At 44.8% G+C, this 22699-nt stretch overlaps 1 protein-coding gene and 2 non-coding genes across 3 annotated transcripts; all 3 read right to left on the bottom strand.

Moving 5' to 3' along the window:
* Nucleotides 1-10348: 10348 nt before the first annotated feature.
* On the bottom strand, nt 10349-18973 carry RPL37 (ribosomal protein L37). Its single transcript, XM_040338789.1, has 4 exons — nt 18866-18973; nt 16317-16452; nt 14790-14874; nt 10349-10458 (listed from the first exon to the last, which is right to left on the bottom strand). The coding sequence occupies exons 1-4, from the start codon at nt 18866-18868 to the stop codon at nt 10389-10391; spliced, it is 294 nt and encodes a 97-aa protein (XP_040194723.1). The 5' UTR covers nt 18869-18973; the 3' UTR covers nt 10349-10388.
* Nucleotides 10527-10603, bottom strand: LOC120925424. Its single transcript, XR_005746697.1, has one exon. It is a non-coding gene; the product is annotated as a small nucleolar RNA SNORD72 (small nucleolar RNA).
* LOC120925425 lies at nt 16527-16604 on the bottom strand. The gene has a single exon (XR_005746698.1). It is a non-coding gene; the product is annotated as a small nucleolar RNA SNORD72 (small nucleolar RNA).
* Nucleotides 18974-22699: the final 3726 nt, after the last annotated feature.

The raw sequence follows: 22699 nt of genomic DNA on the forward strand, positions 1-22699 counted from the left end.
AGGGTTCATGCTTTAACTACATTTAGTTTGGGCTTTAAGCCCTCATTCACAATGAACAGGTCAATTCACAGCATTTTGCCAGCAATGGCACCGTTCCAATCGGAAATTTGCAGCCCCGCGCCAATTTACAAAAGTGTATGACTCGCCCCTGCCCCACGGCGGCTGCGTCATTGGATTTGATTGACAGCAGCTGGCGCCAATGGCTGCGCTGCTATCAATCTATCCAATGAAGAGCCAAGAAGCCGTGGGAGAAGGATGCGAGATCGCGCCCACGAACGTTCATGGCTCAGGTAAGTAAAACGGGGGCTCGGGGGGGACGGACAGTGCAAGGTGTTTTTTCACCTTAATGCATAGGATGCATTAGGGTGAAAAAACACGAGGCTTTACAACCCCTTTAACCTACTGGCTGAATAGAAGACTGCATATTTTTACACAATACTTCAGGATTTACCTAGCTAAATAAAGGAAAATATATATTTTTTATATATTTTAAAGAACTGCAGGCAATTTTTTTTTCCTCATGCAGTGGGGCTTTGCCCGTGCCCATGGGTTAACTGCTCATTTTTGTCTAGGGGGTGAGGAGAGCGGAGATATACTTACCTAATCTGCCAATCCTCCAGGTAAAAGACAGGTCCCTGTTGTGCATGGACTGTCCCTGATGTCATTACCCCCATAGACTAGCTCTGGTTGTAGGGATGGCAGGAACAGTCCACTGCTGGATGTGGGGGAGCACTATTTTCTGGGTATCAGTATAGCTTTTTGTTGCACCCCTAAACAAATTAAGCAGTTAACCCAGTGCAGGCACAGTCCCACTGCATGGGAAAATAAAAATTTTGCCCATAGTCCTATAAGTTCTGACCTGAATAACAACTTCCCGCCAAGTCAATAGCATATTGACGTCCGGGAAGTGGTTCTGTTATCCTGACTGGGCGTCATATGACGTCCAGCAGGATAACATGCCGGCGCACGCCCATCGTGAGTGCAGCATGTCAGTCTGACACCCTGCATCTCCGATCGTGATAAGAAGCCTCTGTCAGAGGCTTCTTACCACGTGATCAGCTGTGACCAATCACAGCTGTGAACCAGGGAGTGCCGGTAAACGGCAATTCTTGGTTCGCGCTGAAAGGAAAAGCCGATCGGCAGCTCTCCCTGTCAGAGGGAGGGGTCTGTGCTGATAATCAGCACATTGATTATCAGCACAGCCCCCTCAATTGTGAAAATCACCTGCAAACCAGTGCCCAAATAATAAACTCTGAAAGTGCCCACCACAGTGCCAATCACTGCCCAACAGTAACACCTGTCAGTACCTCATCATCAGTGCTGCCCATCAGTGCCACCTGTCAGTGCCAATCAGTACCGCCTATGAGTGCCCATCAGTGCTGCGTATCAGTGCTGCCTATTGGTGCCTATTAGTGCTGCATATCAGTGCCCATCAATTCTACATATCAGTGCCACTTTATCAGTGGCAACTCATCAGTGCAGAGGAAAACAACATTTTATGACAGAAACTAAAAAAATAATTTTTTCAAACATTTTGGTCTGTTTTAGTTTGTTTAGCAAAAAAAATAATGCAGAGGTTATCAAACACCACCAAAAGAAAGCTCTATTTGTGGGAAGAACATTATAAAAATGTAGTTTGGGTACAATGTTGCATGACCGCGCAATTGTCATTCAAAGTGTGACAGCTCTGAAAGCTGAAAATTGTCCTGGGCAGGAAGGGGCGTAAGTGCCTGGTATTGAAGTGAATAAAGAACATGTACAGTATAAAAATATATGCTTTAAAGCATTGGTTCTCAACCTGTCTAGTGCCGTGACCAGGCCCGGATTGGCTATAGGGCAGACTGGGCATTTGCCCGGTGGGCTGCGACCGCCCGCTCCTTGATCTGGCCGCACAGCGGGAGGTTATATGCGACCACGGCCTGAACATGGTTTACACAGGCCGCGGCTTGCCTACCACCATGCGGCCGCACCTCTGTCATCTCTGGCGGGACTGACGGCTGCATGGGCTGAGCTGTGTGTCTCTCTCACACACAGCTCAGCTGTACCACACCAGCAGAGAGAGCCACGCTGTACCCGCACCACCAGAGAGCCACGCTGTACCCGCACCAGCAGAGAGAGAGCCACGCTGTACCTCACTACCAGAGAGAGAGTCACACTGTACCTCACCCCCAGAGAGAGAGCTACGCTGTACTTGACTACCAGAGAGAGAGCCACGCTGTACCTGCACCACCAGAGAGAGCTGCGCTGTACCTGTACCACCAGAACAGAGAGAGCCACGCTGTACCTCACCCCCAGAGAGAGAGCCATGCTGTACCGCTCCACCAGAGAAAGAGCCACGCTGTACCGCACAACCGGCGAGAGAACCACACTGTACCCACACCACCAGAGAGACAGAGCGCCACGCTGTACCCGCACCACCAGAGAGAGAGCCACGCTGTACTGGAAAAGTTGGCTGCTCAGTCTAAAATGCCCGGGCCTATTTTTTTTCCGAGTCCAGGCCTGGCCGAGACCCCTTGATAAAATTTCCCAAGTTGTGGGGATCCCTCACAGTAAAATTATTTTCGTAGTGTGGTTTGTCATAACTCATGGCAAGACAAGTAATTTGTGCCCCTAATTTACGGACATTAAGCGCTCCCTGAGTCACTTCCACTCATACAGTATGGTACATTTTAGGACATTTTATGGTACATTTTAGGACAGGGCTCAAAAGTTCAAGTCCTGAGCTACTAGCCAGGCCTCAAGAGTTACTCGCCACCAGTTGCCCCACCTAATTCATACACTGCCCTGCGCCTAATTGCACCCGTAAACACGCCCTCGTAGATTATCTCATGGAATGACAATGTTTTATGCAGAATCAAGTTACAAAATTAAATATTACCAACAACAACTTTAACAAAATGGGACAGGGCACTGGGGGCAGACCAGAGGGACATGGCACTGGGGGCAGACCGGAGGGACAGGGCACTGGGGGCAGACCAGAGGGACAGGGCACTGGGGGCAGACCAGAGGGACAGGGCACTGGGGGCAGACCAGAGGGACAGGGCACTAGAACTGGATCTCTTCCCCATTCTCTTGCTGTCTCCTCTGCAACTCCCATCCATCCATTCTCTCTCTCCCTCTCCTATTCATCTCATCATCAGGAGCCTGTGTGTGCGGCTCCACGCTTGTATGTCCCCACTTCCCCCTTTTATTCAGGCTGGCAGAGAGGAGAGGAGCTGCAGCACAGCGGGAGGGAGTACAATTCAGCGCTGAGATCCACACAACTGCACAGCCATTGACACCATAGCACAGCGCACACTGACAGCGCACAGCACACATTGAGACCAGTCTGTTCACAGTGCTCAGGCTGAACTGTTGGACACTTACATAGAGCACAAGGAGAAGAAAACTGCACAAACTGGAAGGCTGCCGCTCTCATGTCAGGGCAACTTTCAGTGAGCGCTGCACCGGAGTGGTAATTTTTGCAATCCTCCACCTCACTCATTACTTTCTGCTCTCCAGCTACATTGGTCGGGGGCCCGGGGGAGGGGGGCAGGCTCAGAGAGGTCATACTGTTAGGTGTATGGCTTAATGAGAATTGTAAGTAGAGTACCTGTGTACTGCTCTGCCTGTGCGCGGCTCACCAGACTACTTTTCCCGAGCATGCACCTTTCCTCTTCGGCCGCCAATCTCATCGGGACTCTAAGTGTAGGCCCACATTGGAGGGAGATTGGTCATGCAGCCCTGTCATCACTCGCCCCCAGCTTAAATCCACTCGCCAAATGCTAGTAGGCGAATGGAAATTTTGAGGGCTGTTTTAGGACATACCAATCTCTTTGTTCTCCTTTCTTTTCCCTTTATCTCTCTCTGCTAATTTTGTGCCCCCCCCCCTTCTCTCTCTAGCTCTTATTTCTTTTTCTTTCTCTCCCTTTTTCTTCTCCCTTCCATGTATTCTTTATTTTTACTCCTTCGCTTACTCCTTGGTGGGGTGTAATGGGATGAATGGCAGCGCTGGCGGGAGTTGGGATAAATGGCAGTGCTGGTGGGGTGAGTGGCAGTTCTGGGGGGAGTTCCAATAAGCCTACTTAGGTGCACTTGAACAAGGTCATCTGCCGATCTGAAAACTGTAGTGGGGATTTTTAATGGCAACTATTATTATTATTATACAGGATTTATATAGCGCCAACAGTTTGCGCAGCGCTTTACATCAGGGAAGACAGTACAGTCACAATACAATTCAATACAGGAGGGATCAGAGGGCCCTGCTCGTTAGAGCTTACAATCTAGAAGGGAGGGTCAAGTGGAACAAAGGGTAGTAGCTGTGGGGGATGATCAGATGGACTCAAATGCAAATACAGTTGTTAGGTGTGGGTAGGATAGGCTTCTCTGAAGAGGAGGGTTTTCAGGGATCGTCTAAAAGCTAATAGAGAAGGAGATAAGGCGGATAGATTGGGGTAAGGAGTTCCATAGGCTTGGAGAGGCTCTGGAGAAGTCCTGGAGACGAGCATGGGAGCAGGTGATGAGAGAGCTAGAGAGTAGGAGGTCTTGAGAAGAGCGAAGAGAACGATTAGGTTGGTATTAAGAGACTAGGTCAGTGATGTAGCTAGGGGCAGAGTTGTGGACTATAATCACAGGTAGTGTTACTCACTGTGTCAGCAGTGACACCTATGCTGAAATCAGGAGATAGGGTCTCCTCGAGCCCCTCCCGCTTCACATTCCTCACCAGTCAGCTGACCTCTAGTCTCTGCCTCCCATCCATGCCGTGAACTGAATGGTCAGCCTGCGAAGAGGCTGAGTGGGCGGCTGCGAGCTCCAGGGAACAGCCCACCTGGGAGGCCGCAAGAGGGCTGGGAGACCTCTAGTCTCTGCCTCCCATCCATGCCGTGAACTGAATGGTCAGCCTGCGAAGAGGCTGAGTGGGCGGCTGCGAGCTCCAGGAACAGCCCACCTGGGAGGCCGCAAGAGGGCTGGGAGAGCGTTGCGGGCTACAGGAACAGCCCAGGATTCGGGGACCCCTGGCAAATTGTCATTCGACCCCCAGGTTGAGAACCACTGCTTTAAAGGGAATGTTTCTATCATCTTTTTTTATATATGTAAAAGATCAGTTTGATGTAAAACTCTTGTTTATGAATAATTAGTGATCTCCTATGAGAACAGCCATAATCTCATTACATACCGCTGAGTCTGACAGATCATTGTAGGACTCCATCTGGCTGTCTTCTCCCAACAGTTGTGGATGTAGAGTAATAGTATTAAATGTCAGCAGCTCCCTCTAGTTGCCAATGTACAAGCCTACAGCTTTATACTTTTATACTATAAAAAAAAAAAAAAGTTGCTGCATTAGCAGGCATAAATTTGTTTCTACCATTTGTAGCAGGCTTCCGGCTTATCTCTAGAAATTATCTTGATCGACCAATCACTGTAGATGTTTGCCCCACCCACCGCTGTGGTCAGTTTTGGGGTATCGTTCTTTCTGGCTATTTGATAGGCACACACAATTTTGAGGCTTAATATATTTGGTACCTATTCACCCAACCCAGGCCGATTATGAGAATTTATTTATTTTGTTGTGCTTCTGCACAAAAAAGGAAATTATGACTTTTTTTCTGAAATACAAAATTTGACTAGCAGGCGCAAATGCAAACATTTAAATTTATAGGTTTTCTGCTTTTGGAAATTGCATTGAGTAAGTAAATTGTCATGTAAAAAAATGTGTTCAGAGCACTGGAAGTGACATTGCAACTTTGGCAAGATAAACAAGTGTCTCCTTCAGATGCACATACATTTGTAAATCTCAGACATGACATATGAAAAAAAAAAAAGTATATCCCTATAGTGCGTACTTGTGTCAATCTTAAGCAGTGCCATTTCTGTCTGCTGCCATGTTCCTCTGCCATCTGCATGAGTCACTTCTGACAAGCTTGCTTAACACCGAACAATAAAAAGGTGACAGCAGCACACAGCCTGTGATTGACAGCCTTATATCTGATCCTGTTTAAAGCAGCGGGGGGGGGGGGGGGGGGGGGGCATTATAGCATCCCACCAATCAGTTCTCACAAAAGTCTGCAGAGTATAATTTCTGCTCCCATCCCCTGCTTTCTGGAAGCTGACAACCTTTTAAATTTTGGACTTTGACCAAATGTAGAGAAGACTGCAGATAAATAGGAACAGCTTATGTAGGAGGATTTGCTTCATCCCTATATAATGAGACCAGTCACTTCAATGAGTATCTTCACAGTGCCTTGAAAAAGTATTCATACTCTGACATTTTCCAAGTTTTAACCACACAAAAAAAAAAAAAGGGTGTCTGGCCTATGTGGTTGCTAAAGAAGTAAAAGTAAGTGTTTTTTTTTTTTTTTTATTCTACATTGAAGAACTTTTAAAAAGTATTTTAGGCTTCATGTACACTAGTACTTAAAGTGGAGGTTCACCCAAAAAAGCAATTTTTAACATTAGTTTGAGGCTAATTATGTGAAGCAGAATCGGGTGTTTTTTTTTTAATCAATGCAGTACTTACCATTTTAGAGATAGATCTTCTCCGCGGCTTCCGGGAATGGGCGTTCCTATTTGATTGACAGCCTTCCGACGGTCGCATACAGCGCGTCACGAGTTCCTGAAAGTAGCCGAACATCGGTGCGCAGGCGCCGTATAGAGCCGTACTGACGTTCGGCAACTCGTGACGCGCTGTATGCGACCGTCGGAAGGCTGTCAATCAAATAGGAACGCCCAGTCCCAAAGATCATACCCGGAAGCGGCGGAGAACATCTATCTCTAAAACAGTAAGTACTGCATTGATTTAAAAAAGAAAAAAAACACCCGATTCTGCTTCACATAATTGGCCTCAAACTAATGTTAAAAAAAAAAATTCGGGTGAACCCCCGCTTTAAGTTTAGGAGCCATTGGTGAGTTTAGGAGTTTTAGCAAAAAAAAAAAACTCCATAAATGCCTGTCTCCATGTACACATACTGCAGGCTTTTACCAGAGTTTAGGAACGCTTCAACCTTTCCTGAATGCAGAAGTATCGCATGCATGATAGGAAAGTTTTGACCACCAGCTACAGGAAAAGGCAAACTGCAGCAAAATCAAGACACTTTTTTTGCCACGCTTTGCATTTTCCCACAGTGGTCAAAGTAGGCAGTATGTACATGAAGGCAATAATATAGCATATGAACATCAACCCTATCGCATCCAAAATATGGCAGGTGAAAGACGGGTACATCCAGTGATTCGGATAATTGGATTTTTGTACTTGACATAAAATCCCCCCCCCCCCCCAAGTTTACTAAAACTGGAAAGTGCAAAATCTGGTTGAGCTGTGCATTGTAGCTAACCATCTTTTAACATCAACTTGTTCAGCCAACCTTAAACCATAAAAGAAAAACCTGGAAAGTGTCTTTGCACAACTGCACCAGATTTTGCACTCTCCAATTTCAGTAAATCAACCCAGTTTACGTCTTCACAAATAGGCATGATGCCACCACCTTCATACGATTGGGCAGGCGGTTGCGGTGTCCTTCAATAAACTCAAACCAATGTATAAATTACTTACTGTAAGTGAGTGAGAAACTTATATAGCGCAACACATGCGAACTGAATCGCCTCTGGGCGCTTAGTATCCATTCCCTGAGTAAACTTTTTTGCCCTCAGAAGAGATGGGTTTTGATCTTTCTCCTGAAGGCCAAGTAGTTCCCCTCCAATCGGATGCTGGTTGGTAGAGCGTTCCACAGTCTAGGTCCTTGGACTGCAAATCTTCGTTCTCCTTTGGACTTGTAAATTTTCCTTTCCTGGCACCATACTATCGCATGTATGTTGGCACCAGGAAAGGGATTTTATAGCGAGTACACATCTGGTTTGTACTATGGTTCATTGAAAAGCACAGCTTCACAAATGGACACCCAAAAGCTGTGCCAGGCAAATAAAGGGGTGGGCCTTAAACTAAGCACACCTAAAGCAGAGCTCCAGGGCCCTTCTTAAAAAAAAAAAAAAAAAAAAAAAAAAAAAAATCCAGCTACAAATATTGTAGCTGCTGACTTATTGTTGCCACTTACCTGTTCACAAATCCAGTGGTGTCTTCACCTAAGACAATTTTTCAATCAGCTCTCAGGTGCTTCTACCACCATCTTGGTTAAAGCGGAGTTCCACCTAAAAATGGAACTTCCACTTAACCCACTTCTCGCCCCCTTACATGCCACATCATTTTTTTTGGGGGGGGGCTTCAGGAGAAGGGGACTTCCTGCCCTACTTCCACCTTGGGGCTGGAAAGGCGATTAGCTTAATCGCCTTTTTGCAGCCCCTCCCTGTAGGCGAGAGCCTGTCCAATCGGACGGCGCCGCTCTCGCAGTGGGTGCCCGGCCGTGAAGCCAAAAGCTGTCTCTGCCAGGTGCCCACACTAGAAATGAAGACGCCGGCCAGGGGCAAGGAGCGGAGCCCCGGCCGGCACGTCGCTGGAGCAGGTAAGTGTCTGTTTATTAAAAGCCAGCAGCTACACTTTTTGTAGCGGCTGACTTTTAATAAACTTAAAAAAAAAAAAAAAAGACTGGAACTCCCCTTTAAGGGAAACTGGCAGTGAAGGCTTCCGTCTGTTCCCTTGCACAAATGTGCTGCACCGGATGAGTTCACCGCGACAAAGACAGCCAGCAGTGGAATCGGGTACCTGTAATACCCAGGTAAACACTCCAAATGTGGCGGGAGGGGGTAGGAGGCAAATAAGCAGAACTTCCCTTGTGTGGAGCTCAGCTTTAAGTTGCACCCAGGGACCCTCCTGAGTGAGGTGCCATCAAACCCACCCGTGAAGTGTCCTTTAATGAATGATGGAGAAAGACCGTTTTTATTTTTTTTTGAGCTGCAAAACGTGAAACTTACATGCAATACACAAACTGCTATCAGTGAACTCGCCATTTAAAATATACCAATTGCCACACTGAGCAAGCGGTTTTAATCCTTGGTCACTACCCTGAAGAAGCATGCCAACCAGAAATTCTTATGTTCATCTGACTGAGCTTGTTGCAGATCAGGGATTCAGTATCATAAGGCAGTGGATTTCCAACCTTTAGAGTACCCCACAGTAGGGAGGAGAATAGAAGCACACATTAAATAGTGGGTGTTGCCAAAATGCATCAGTGGGAGGAGCTTAAAAGCAGATGTTAAATAAAACCTGAGCCTACTCTGGGTCAGTGCAAGTAATGCAGAAGGTCCCAAGAAATCCCTCTCAATACAACCCCCCCAGCACCCGTTACACTTTGATTTCAGTGCCATCTAAACTCTCCAGCCCCCCCAACCACCAGCGCAGGCAATATGGCTGTCAGGTCTTGAGAGATATGAGGGGGAAGATTGCCATCATCTCCAATTTCGTCAGACAGAACATTTCCTACTCACTATAATATCCAGCTACACTCCCATAATCGACACCCCAGCGGTGTGCTCAACATTCTACCACTATGGCTGTGTGGCCACAGCCATATTAACCTCCCATAGAAGTTTTATTCCGGCGCACCCTTTCCACATAGGCACCATTATGGATGAGTTTCGTGTTGCTCCTCCCATCAGTGCTGAAACTGCTCCGGTTGGGAACTGCTTTAGCTGGTCCTATCCGATAGTTGGCCAGAATGTCTGTCAGCAGAGAGCCCAGTACAGGTGGAGAATTTTCACTGGGTGTGGTTGTTGCACAGAAAAGAGCACAGGGTGGGCATGTCTTTGTGCGTTACCGCCTATTCAGCATTGAAAGTCATGGTTTGCATATTGTGATCCATTTTAAAATATAAACACCACATTTTAAAGAGCCACCGTTTGTATAAGTGTCCAACCCACTAAAACCTGTATTGCCATCCACATGCTAGCAGTTAGGCCAACATATGTTGGAGTTCTCAGTTCTACAGTAAGTATTAAGCCTCGTACACACAAATTATCTGACGGGAATTGTGCGATGACAGGCTTTTGGATAATCTGACAGTTTGTATGCTCCATCGGACAATTGTCGGATTTTCCCAGCAACAAATGTGGGATAGCATGCTTTTAAAATTGTGTTTACGAATTTTCCGATCGTGTGTACACAAGTCCGGACAAAACTCCAAACACGCATGCTCACAACACATTAGCAGAAGATGCCCAAAGTGTGGCACTAAAGAGCTGAAAAAACAAACAAACAAACAAAAAAAACACGTAGTTTAATGTTTGTTGCCCGACAATTCTTTGCCGTTTGTATGCAATACAAGTTCACGGCCAACGCCCTTCGGACAAAAGTCCTACGCTTTGTCGATGAAAATCCGATTGCGTGTACGAGGCTTTAGTCTGATGTAAGGTTTAGGCATTCAGCTTGTCAGCCTGAATACAGATCGTACAGGAAATGCAGTGTAGAAGACAGACAAGTATACACTTTTAAACCACTTTATTTTTTGTACAAATATTAGTTCTTAAGAGGAGCTGGAAGCTGCAACTGCGGCTCTCTTGGGTTTAGGAGTTGTACCTTCACGGAATCCATTCCTGTGTGGAGAGAAAGACCGTCATTAACAGAGTGCAAATCACACAACAAATGCATTCATGCTTCTATTAGCTTATCTCAGTAAGAATCTGAAATCACTGGAAATCATATGTTCAGACATTTATTTAGAAACATCATGGATAAGCTTCATTTGATTGTGTCAGGTTTAAAACAATTAACATTGTATACGTTTTCCTTTAAAGCACAGCATAAACTATTATAAAACCAAGTTCAATAACTAATCCATAAAAAATAAAAACACTGAAAAAATAGAAGTGCAACTTGTATTTTTCCCCCATGGGCATTAGCCGTCTCTGCTGCCCAACAAAGCCCCCAGTCCCTGCGCCAGCACCTGAAAAACTGCAGATTCTCTGGGTAGCAAAAGGTCATTGTGGACATTTCAAAACGGTGAAAGTTGCCCCCCCATTTAAAAACATGCCCCTTAAAGAGTAATTTGAGGGAAAACACACACACACACACACACACACACCAGAGGATACCATTTTCATTTAGTCAATACAGTTGTCATCCAAAAAAAAACAAATACATTAGATTTTTTTTGTATGAGAATTTGTGACTTTAGTAACCCAATTTCTACTTGTGACTATTCAGCAAAAAAAAAAAAAAAAAAAAAAAAAAAACACTGACGATCCGTCGTCCGATTTTTGGATCGTGTGTATGGGGCACAAGCGTGATCTATGTACATTGCAGGGATTTTAAGACGGTAGCAGATTCCTAACTTTTTGTTATGAATTAATATGCAGTGCAGTGTAGCAGTTTGTATCAATGTGAAAAGTGATTGTCTGATTCATTTTAAATTGATCAATTGGCAGTTGCACGTGCAGGGTTCCAATGAGGGAAGTGGCAGGGTCTGCATCCCTTGACATGCACATACCCTATGGGAGTACCAAAAAAAAAAAAAAATTGCAGGGAAAAGCCAAAATTATGCTGTCCAAAAAATAAATAAATGTTTTGGGGGCGTTTCGTACACCATCTGTACAGAATACTTCCAGGTAGCTCTATTGAATTTACAGTGGCTGCAGCTTGGAAAGGTAATTAACAATTACAATACGACTTGTGTCTGAATTGTATACGCCATTTTGTATTTGTTATCATTTCCTATGAAAGTGGAGTTACCCTTTAAGTGACCCCCAACCTTTGTTCTATGCCCTGACCCCCTACAGATATACCCCCCCCAATGCTCTGCCCATTATACAGACACTCCAAAATACAAACCGAAATCCCATAATTCCGAACTAATCAGTGTTTGAGCTCACTCGTGTGATGTTGGAGGTGAGCAGTGACTACTAGGCCTCACCTAGCAACGTCCTGGAGAATTCCAGTCAGACTTCATAAAGATAAGTAAATGACCTACACCAGTGGTTCTCAACCTCAGTCCTCAAGTACCCCCAACAGGCAATGTTTTCAGAACTTTTTTCAATACCAGGTCATTGATATTGATTTAAGTAAAGCAAAGCAGCTGGGTAAAAGGAAAACATGGCCATTGGGGGTACTTGAGGACTGAGGGTGAGAAGGGTATTTTTTATCTTTAGTCAGCGCTGAACACCCCTTATCTGCTTAGGCAGCTTGAGAAGGTGAACTAACCCTTTAAAGTGGTTGTAAACCCTTTACAATCACTTTATGCTACAGGTAAGCCTATATTAAGGCTTACCTGTAGCTACCCAGGATATCTCCTAAACCTTTACGGTTTAGCCGATATCCCTGTATGTGTATCAGCACATGTGCACTGGGGAAAACTGAAGCGATGGCACCTATGCTTCAGTCCGTGTGCAGTTACCAGTGGCTCCTGTGCGCATGCATAAGTGTGACGTCGCCGCGGCTCCGGCCAATCAGTGCAGAGCTGTGATACCCGGAAGCAAGCACCAGGAGAAATGGCGGCTGGAGGGGGAGACATTGACTTCGATCTGAGGCAATACACAATGAGCTATGCATACTAGCTCATCATGCTTTTGTCTTGCAGGGTTTACTTCCTCTTTAAGGAATCCATTGTTCACATCGGACATACAGCTCCAACTAGGTGGCATTTGCCAAAAAATATCCCCAAAAAACCCTTGTACTTTGTTCTTAAATGGCAAAGTAACTTGTTTGTTTACAGGTAAGGGGGTCAGTGCCTTATACTTCCCCATCCTTCATCCCCTGCCAAAACCTGGAAAAAATTCAGTTATGGGGGGGGCGCAAGTCAAATGCCCCCATCTCCTCACAATTTAGTGCCCTGCATAGATGGCAATGTTTGAGGCCCAGCCACTGTCATCCTCCTCTTATTAGGTTGGGCAGGTGCCTGCATAGTCCTTCAATTTCTCCCAGAAAGTGGCATTATGGCAGCCCAGTATGGGTAAACTGAAAATTGCTTTAAAGCGGGGGTTCACCCCCAAAAAATTTTTTTTTTAACATGACATTCAGCCGAGTTGTCAGAATGACAATCGGCTGTTTTTTTTCCAGTGCAGCACATACCGTATTTTCACCTAAGCTTCTGGGTATGTAATCTGCAGGACTGGGCGTTCCTAAGTGATTGACATGCTTCCGACCAGCGCATACAGAGCGTCACTAGTTGCCGAACGTCGGTGCGCAGGCGCCGTATAGAGCAGACTCGCAGTCCGGCTTCTTTTGGCAACTAGTGACGCGCTGTATGCGCAGGTCGGAAGAATGTCAATTCTGACAACTCTGCTGAATATCATGTTAAACACATTTTTTTGGGTGAACCCCCGCTTTAAGCTGTAGTTCGAGCTTGAACTCACTGCATATATTGCAATAGCAAGTGGACTGGATCGGTCTACAATCCAAAAAACAAAAACAAAAAAAAAACAAAAAAAAACTTAAGTGCCCCTTTACACATATGCCTGCAATCACATGTGCATTAATGTAACACCCTAAAGAACTAATGCTGGGTTCACACTACTTTCCTCTGCTACATTGGTCCTACATCCATCCTACTTTCATGAACAGGATACTACTTTGGTCCGACTTCAATGATATTCAATGGGCCTGAAGTAGGATCAATGTAGGACCAAAAGTAGTACAGGGAGCATTTTCAAAGTCAGACCGACTTGTGTAGGACGCTACAAGACGCTCTCATAGGGAAACATTGAACACAGAGCAAAGTAGGATGAAAGTAGTGTAGTAGTGTGAACCCAGCCTAAGGCAGTGGATCTGCATTGCAACACGGGGTGATGCACTGCGGTATGCTGTGTTGAATATTCTGGTGTGTTGGCAACCAATTTTAATGAAAGGTCTGCCTTAGAGCAATGTATTAATACACCACAATGTAGTGCGAGTAGGCATAAAGGATGCCCGTCAAGTAAGTGGTGTCATGAAATATTAATTTCTGCATACACTGCAAAGAATTACATTCTAAATGGGAACTGCATGCATAGAACGAGACCTGTCAGATGTTTTTTTTACCTTAATGCATAGGATGCATTAAGGTAAAAAAACGTTCACCTTTACAACTCCTTTAAGCTTCCGTTACAATTCCCTATACAATAACTTCTGCACTCCACTGAATTCAACTCGCCTTGCCAACAGCTCCATTACAAAGAACAGATTGCAAAGCCCCACTCTAAGAACCTGGACAAAACCATATTCAACCACTGAAGATAAAATTGTCACAATCGCTTTCAAATAGCATGAATGGCTTCAAGTAGTCACCGAGGCAGCATTTTATCATCTAACCTTTTATAAACAATTTCTGCAGCAGATATGCTACATCAACAAAGCAGTTTCTCTCTTGTACCGTCATTAGTTTTGCAACTTGTACATCTCCCACATACACTGAGTGAAAGGGACGCATCTCCACCAGCAACAAGCTGGAGTCTTCGTTTGTAACCACCCGTGTGAAATCAGCCCAAGGCTCCAGGCCCATTTACATTAGGAACTATACGAGAATTGCACAGAACACACTGGTTCATGTGCAATTTCAGCCCATTCATTTTAAATGGGTAGAAATGGCACCAAAAGTAGTGCATACACTACATTTGTAAAATCACTGCAACCAGATTGCGTTGTGCACACTGCAGATCGCAAGGATAGTATGATTGAAATGCGATGCGGCAAATCATCAAGGAATGAGAGTATCCTGCACTATGTTGTATATTGCTGCAACTTCAAAGCAGTCTCCAGCAAAATGTATATACAGTGCAGTGAACTCTTGAACATTGCCTTAATCATTCCAAATTTTTCAGTTGGCATTTGGGTAGTCAAAAATGTACCCGTCTTCGGTGCATTTCCCAAGTACCAAACCTGTGATCACCTGGTCTCCCACACAAGTCACACAGTTATGTTCCACAGAGATGGAGTGTCACGTTTCCACACTTACTTGAACCTGCGGTACACAACCTTCAGATGTCTCATGCGGCCGGTTCCGGTGGTGTTGCGTCTCTTTGCCTTGGCACTCCAGTTGTCTAAAGAACAGACAGAGTTCATGATTAAGGGAAACCAAAGCCACTCATAACTACTACAACAAGATATTCAAACTAAATAAACAAAGATGCTGCATGGTCAATTTATGAACTAAAAAGCAAACTAGATGATTGGTCAAAGCCTAACAAAGCCTAACAACAAAAACCATACTGAAAGTCAATTACCATTTTTGAATTAAAAAAATAAATAAAAAGTTATTTTTGCAGGGGGTGGGAGGCCTGAGTGATCAGAGCTACAAACAGGGCTTGTTATAGTGAAGCCTAGGGTCGCACTAATACCAAGACCAAGTACATGTACTGATTGTTTTTATGTCATGCGACAGGGGCACTGATAGGTACCAATAGGTGGCACTGATGAGGCATGGACTGTTTTATTTTACTATATTTATTAGTCTGTCTAGACCTCTGACATCTCCCCTTTAGACAAGAAAAGAGACCGGGGACAGATTCCTCAGCTGCACTTCAGATGGACAGGAGACCGAGGCTCCTCTACATTCATAAACTGAAGCATCATAAATACAGTTTACGATGCTCAGTTATGAATGGACAGAGGCAGCGATCACTGACTACATCCAGAAAAGATGGTAAATTACAGATTTACTGGCTCCTTCCTCCGCTCTACATGCGGACAGATCCAGGATGAAAGGGGACCGGAGGAGGACACAGGGGACAATTGGTGAGGCAGTTACAAGCACCAATCTCCCTGACAGCCATGGGAGGAATGAGGAGAAGCAGATGTCAGAAAAGCTACACAGGGAGATAGATGCGGTGGTGGAAGTAGTTACAAGCGCTGATCATCTGTTAAGGCTGCCTGCCCCCCCCACTACACTGAGGGCGCTGGGTGTACTGGCCTCCTGCCAGGTATCGGGACAAGCATTGGAGCATTTGCACGTGTGTTTGGTAAAATTTGTTGTTGATGGTTTAAGTGCTGTGATTAAAGGACAAATAGTTAAATTTACATTTTTTTTGGAGCCTGGAAAGCATTGCACCAACAGCAGGTGCCACGCATGTCTCCTGCAGACTGCCATTGTAATCTGTCTGCCCCATACATTATACAGAGGCAGTGTCACACTGACAGGAAGAATCAATGAACTACCACAGTGCTGTGGTAGTTCATTGAGAACAAGCCATCATCTGTAAAGAATGCTGGTGCTTGTAGTTCATTTATTCACAGAACACTAAATGTGACTGTGGGCGGAGCCCCACAAAGCTGCACTCTTTAAAAAGGGACAGTTGGGAAGTGGTCTGCTCCCTGAGCAGCTGCACCAGTGGGAACATGTTACATCCTAAACAGGTGGAACATGTTCCCAAAGATGAACTTTAAATAACCGAGGAAATAAAATTGTAATATGACATGTAAAGTTCTAAATAAAACGGATCATACAGTAATGCCACTGCATAGGAATATACATGATGGTACTTACACTTTCTCTTGCGCTTAGCTGGGTATGCACACTTGCCACAGGTGGACTTCTGTAAATGGAAGGCTTTGGAGCCACATCGACGGCACAGAGTGTGCGTCTTATTGCGGCGCTTTCCGAATGACGATGTTCCCTTCGTCTAAAAAGTTTAAAGAAAAGAGACTTAAAAAAATATAAAACAATCGCCAAGCACCCTGGTCATTGAGTGCGTTGCATCTATCTCAGTAAGAAAATGAAATCACAGAGTATCATATGTTCAGACATTTATTATAAACACATCACTGATAAATGCAAGACAGACTTTTCTCAGAGCCGGCCAGGAATCCAACAGCCTATGGCTGGCTTTAGTTTGTGAGATGAATCAAGTAGTTTAAAGATTAGTGTTACAATAAAGCAGACCATCATCCAAAAGACATTTTGCTGTTTAGCCTCCCCAAGAAGCTATACTTTAAATAAAATTTGCCCCCCCCCTTATTCCTGTCTAGGCAAGGCTGACATTTCAGTCTCCTGAGATATGATCCCACATTCATAAAACATGGAAACCGAGGCAACGCCAGATCTTACAAACACGCATGTTGCTCAGTCTGTTTACATAAATGTTCTATGAATGGAGGAAACCACCTCCTTAGATATGTGGTATTGATATCTCAGGTGGCACAACTCTCATGGTGCCAGATCTGTCTGCAAGAACCCAGAAGAGACAGCAGACTTCCTATGATGTAAAGAAACATGGCAGCATAGACTGAGTGCACTGTGAGAAGATCTGCTGGACTTGTCAGTGTATTAAAGTGGAACTTTGGTCAGAAAATGTAAGTTGTTTGGCCCCTTTTGCAGATATAGCCATGTAAAAAACATAAGTGTCTAATGTATAAAATGCAGTAATACCCCTGCTGTCTCACCCCACTCTGCACATGCTCAGGTGCTCTCTATTTCTGGCAGTGCCAAAACTCAGCCAGTAGTTCTCAACTCCCGACCCACTAACAGGCCAGGTTTGCAAGATAACTGAAATACATCACAGGTGATCTCATTGGCCGCTCAGTGATTGCAGTATTCTAGTCTGCATCTCCCCAAAACAATACTTAAAATCTGGCCTGTTAGCAGGCCCTGAGGACAGGAGTTAAGAAGCACTGCAGTAGAGGCTGATCGGACGGCCTAAAGATTTACTGCTGCTCTGAGCTTCAGCAAAATAGAAGCCTCCAGCAACAGGAGCCATGCTGGGTGCAATTTACAGCACACTCTAATGTTGATAGCATAATTACATTTTTACTTTATCAAGTTATGGGTAAAGATCTGCTATAACATAAGAGGTAAGGGAGAGGGAAGCAAATTTTCATTAGAATGTCATTTATTCCTCACCAAGGACCTGATCAGATGAGCTGCTCTGCATTGTCACGTTTCATTTTAAACAGGCTGCCAACACACTGCAATACACATGCGGCTCCTTCCACCGGGTCTGCATGGAGTTGGCAGGGCTTCTTCCACCCCAGGGACAAGGTTGGAGTTTGTGGGGCTCCTTCCACCCCAGGGACAAGGCCTGCATGGAGTTTGTGGGGCTCCCTCCTCCCCGGGGACAAGTTCTGCATGGAGATTGTGGGGTTCCCACCTCCCCAGGGACAAGGCCTGCATGGAGTTTGTGGGGCTCCCACCTCCCCGGGGACAAGGCCTGCATGGAGTTTGTGGGGCTCCCTCCTCCACGGGGACAAGGCCTGCATGGAGTTTGTGGGGCTCCCTCCTCCCCGGGGACAAGGCCTGCATGGAGTTTGTGGGGCTCCCTCCTCCCCGGGGACAAGGCCTGCATGGAGTTTGTGGGGCTCCCTCCTCCCCGGGGACAAGGCCTGCATGGAGTTTGTGGGGCTCCCTCCTCCCCGGGGACAAGGCCTGCATGGAGTTTGTGGGGCTCCCTCCTCCCCAGGGACAAGGCCTGCATGGAGTTTGTGGGGCTCCCTCCACCCCGGGGACAAGGCCTGCATGGAGTTTGTGGGGCTCCCTCCACCCCAGGGACAAGGCCTGCATGGAGTTTGTGGGGCTCCCTCCACCCCAGGGACAAGGTCTACAGCTCCATCCACCAAGTTCTGCATGGAGTTTGCAAGTGTCAGATTTACCAATCACAATACTAAATCATACAGGGAAAGGGGTGAGCTCAGTTTGTGTAGATCTGTGATGGGCATATTGGTGGGCACAGGGATAGATGGATGAGCCCCCCATGCACACACAGTGTGGCGGAATGCGTCTCCATACAATGGTCTGCCTAGTGTTGGTAGAACTACAAGTCCCAGCTCTCCCATATCACACAGGTCTGTACAGAGGCTCCCCATGCACAAAGTACAGGCCTCCCCTCCTCCTATGGTATCCGGACTCCACGTCTCCTTTCCCAGGCCTCCGCTCTAACCAGCCCCGGAATCCTCCTTCTGCCGCTCCCCCACCCCGGTAATACCGGGCTCCAAGTCACCGGGGGTTCCCTTCTACCTCCTGGCCGGTGGTACTGACTCGCTGCTGGGAGGATGGAGAAGGATTTACACCGATTGTACTTGGCGAGAAACCATGACACTTACCATCTTCCCCGTCGGCCGAGACGATAGAGACCGGAACTAGGCAATCACTTCCGCTATTATAAAGAGTAGCGCTTCCGCATCCGAGGTCACGTCATGCTTCCCTGCGCCATTTTAGGTGCTGGCAAGTGCTGGTTTGTTGCCAGTATAGGCTCGCTGAAGATGCAGTGTTCTGGCCATTTCCCCATAGATTAGAATTCTTAGAGCCCTGAGGCCAGGGGGAAATAGAAAATTATCACCTCCCCTTGTATAAATCACTATATATCAGAATTATTAGATAATTTGTCACAATTACGAGGTATCCAGAATTCAGAGGTGACAGGTCATAATTTTGACATAACACAGAATTCTAATGTGATATCCCATAATGTTAACATCCATACACAAATATCCAGCACTCCTGGGACACACAATAATGCAGACTGTCTCTTGGCAATAGTAAAAAAGTGTGTCCGTTTATTAGCCACGATGTAAATAAAATCCAGACCTGAAGTAGACAACAGGTAACGAAAATAAATAAACCATTTGCAGTAAAAGCTTTTCAGTAACACCTACGATCCCTTAAAGTGGAGGTTCACCCAAAAAATACATTTTTAACATTAGATTGAGGGTATTTAAGGGGAGCAGAAACGGGTATTTCTTTTAAAATCAATGCCGTACTTACCGTTTTCGGCGCTACTTCCAGGTATGGGCTGCGGGACTGGGCGTTCCTATTTGATTGACAGCCTTCTGACCATCGCATACAGCGCACCACGAGTTTCCGAAAGTAGACGAACGTCGGTGCGCAGGCGCCGTATAGAGCCGCACCGACGTACGGCTTATTTCGGCAACTGGTGACGCGCTGTATGCGACCGTCGGAAGGCTGTCAATCAAATAGGAACGCCCAGTCCCGCAGCCCATACCCGGAAGCGGCGGGAGAACATCTATCTCGAAAACGGTAAGTACGGCATTGATTTTAAAAAAAATACCCGTTTCTGCTCCCCTTAATTAGCCTCAATCTAATGTTAAAAAAAAAATTCCGGGTGAACTCCCGCTTTAAGCAAGGAGGGGCTAATAATTCCAAGTGTGAGTCAGTAATCACATAGCCCAGATGGAATAAAGGCTAACGCTAGTACCTTTGGGAGAGCGTCATGCAGACGCATGTCCTCTGCATGACACTCTCCTAAATGTACTGCAGCAATTTAGAAATTGTATGAAAGGTTTAGCACTGGCAAACACTTTTTGAAAGAAAAAAAGTGCATTTTATATACAACTATATGGATCAGACCAAAATGAGGATCAGAGGGACTTTGTTCCAAGTTCAGGGACAGCCCCTCAAAATCAGGTACAGTTGGGAGCTATGGGTTCGGCATCACTGGGGGGCGGGACAATGATATCAGCAAGAGTAGTTTGGCATACCCACTGTTTGCTGCAGCGCACTACTTCTTTCCTTGGGGCGCCCAAAGGTGTCCTGGGTCTTTTATAACCCTGTAGTGCATGCTACAAAAAAAAAAAAAAAACGTTCCCGGTGCCGCTAAAGTGTTCAGGTTTGGCTTGAAGAAAAGGTGGCAACCCTAATTTGTGTATGTATGTTTGTATTTTCGTTACTTCCGGGTACGATTTTCATCTAGCTGCTCTGAGTTTACACACTTCTTCTTAATTTTTACTTCCCCCTCATGATGTCTGACTTTTTTTCCATATACGTCTGCCAATACTAGCGCTGGTGATATTGTTGTTTTTTATCCCAGAATGTTCAGATGCCGCCTCAGAATTTGACAGGATTCACACCTTTATGTCTTTGCTTCATCAATGAGAATACATCTCAATATATTGGTTAACCACCTAAGGACCGGAAGGATTTGCCCCCTTAATGACCAGGCCATTTTTTGTGATACAGCACTGCATTGCTTTAACTGATAATTGTCATGCGATGTACTAAAAATGTATGTCCTTTTTTTCCTCACAAATAGAGCTTTCTTTTGGTGGTATTTAATCACCTCTGTGTTTTTTTTTTTTTTTTTTTGCGTTATAAACAAAAAAAGAGTGACAATTTGAAAAATAAAACAATATTTTTTACTTTTTGCTATAATAGATACAGATACAAAAAACAAATAAAAAAATAATAATTTCTTCCACTGTTTAGGCCGATATGTATTCTTCTACATATTTTTGGTAAAAAACAATTGCAATAAGCGTATATTGATTGGTTTGTGCAAAAGTTATAACGTCTACAAAATAGAGGAAAGATTTATGGCATTTTTATTATTATTTTTTTTTTTACTAGTATGGGTGGCGTTCAGCGATTTTTAGTGGAACTGCGACGCTGAAAGAAAAAACTGAGAAAGAAAAAATGATAATCGGCGCCAAATGTAATCAAATAATTGGTAGTGATGCTGCACCAAAAACAAATATAGCTAGATTCAGAAAGAGTTAGGTCGGCGTATCAGTAGATACGCCGACCTAACTCTGAATCTGCGCCGACCTAGGTTTAAGTGTATTCTCAAACAGAGATACACTTAAACCTATCTAAGATACGACGGCTTGCGCCGTCCTATCTTAGGGTGCAATATTTTGGCTGGCCGCTAGGTGGCGCTTTGTTTGCGGTCGGCGTAGAATATGTAAATCACTAGATAAGCCTATTCACGAACGTACGCCCGGCCGACGCAGTACAAATAGGTACATTTAGGAGTCTACATGTTGAGTCTTTAAATTTGATGGTTAACCATTCCCCCATGGACATGGATCTAGCTGTTGGACTTATTCCGCTCCTGCTGTTGATCATCGTGCTTCTGTAGTTCACAATCGAATGTATGAGCCTTATTGAATATGTTGTCTAATTGGACCCTTATGTTACAATTTATTTTATTGTACCTATGATGCCATGTATGTCTATACTCTTGGAAATAAAAAAATCAAGTTATTTGTAAAAAGAAAAAAAAAGGCAAAATGTTGCTTATGAGGAAACAACTTTATATATTCTTACCTTAATACAAACGCCCTTTGCCGCAACTAGTTGACTGAACTGATTGTGGACCACATACCTGATACATAGAGTAAAAGTTTACGGTCAATGTAGGTATGAGATTATGGTTGCTGGATTAGTAGTTTATGTTCATTTATCATTTATGAACATTACCCTGTGTCAAATAGTTCTGGATATTCTATCCAAACTAATTGGTAATTCAATTTATTCATTTAGATATACCACAAACTGTGTAGTGGGACTACTTTCTCATATGTGGATTATTGGCTGTCATCATCTCCCTGCTCTGATGCCTGTGCGCTGCTCTGATGGACATAGCTCTCTTTTCATTATTGAGTTATGATTTTCCTCTGTATTGGTGGATCATCAACATTTGGGGTCAATATGCTCAGCTGATTTTTAGTGCTTTTGCTTCAAAATGTATGTATATTTTTATGCATATTGATCATCCATATGTACCTCTGATCATATGTATTCTGTTATCATAGATATAAGCTACAGATTTGGAACCCGTAAGCCCCCTGTCCCTGAAGAAGATCTGCATTTTGTTTTTTTGAAACGCGTTGGGACGTTCTGTCTGTCCGACAAGTTCTGGGCTTTCTTCGCAGCTGTTTCCATTTCTGTTCCCAACGTGTTTGTTGCATTTTGTTTTTTTGAAACACGTTGGGACGTTCTGTCTGTCCGACAAGTTCTGGGCTTTCTTCGCAGCTGTTTCCATTTCTGTTCCCAACGTGTTTGTTGCTTTTTTCCCATTTCTATGTTGTTGATTGGTATAAATGCCCAATAACTTCATATATTTTTACTACAAAACTGTTTGTGGTCCGTTTAAAGTCCCAACCTGAGTTTTTTTTAGCAAGTATTTTCACTTGGTGTAC

The sequence above is a fragment of the Rana temporaria genome, chromosome 1, assembly GCF_905171775.1.
Source record: "Rana temporaria chromosome 1, aRanTem1.1, whole genome shotgun sequence".
Classification (NCBI taxonomy): domain Eukaryota; kingdom Metazoa; phylum Chordata; class Amphibia; order Anura; family Ranidae; genus Rana; species Rana temporaria.

Bases quoted from the DNA above. Each gene is read 5' to 3' on its own strand.
- RPL37 (XM_040338789.1), bottom strand. The intron at 14,875-16,316 runs GTAAGTACCATC...TCTGTTCTTTAG, and splicing joins AGCTAAGCGCAAGAGAAAGT to ACAACTGGAGTGCCAAGGCA. The intron at 10,459-14,789 runs GTAAGTGTGGAA...CTCTCCACACAG, and splicing joins GTTGTGTACCGCAGGTTCAA to GAATGGATTCCGTGAAGGTA.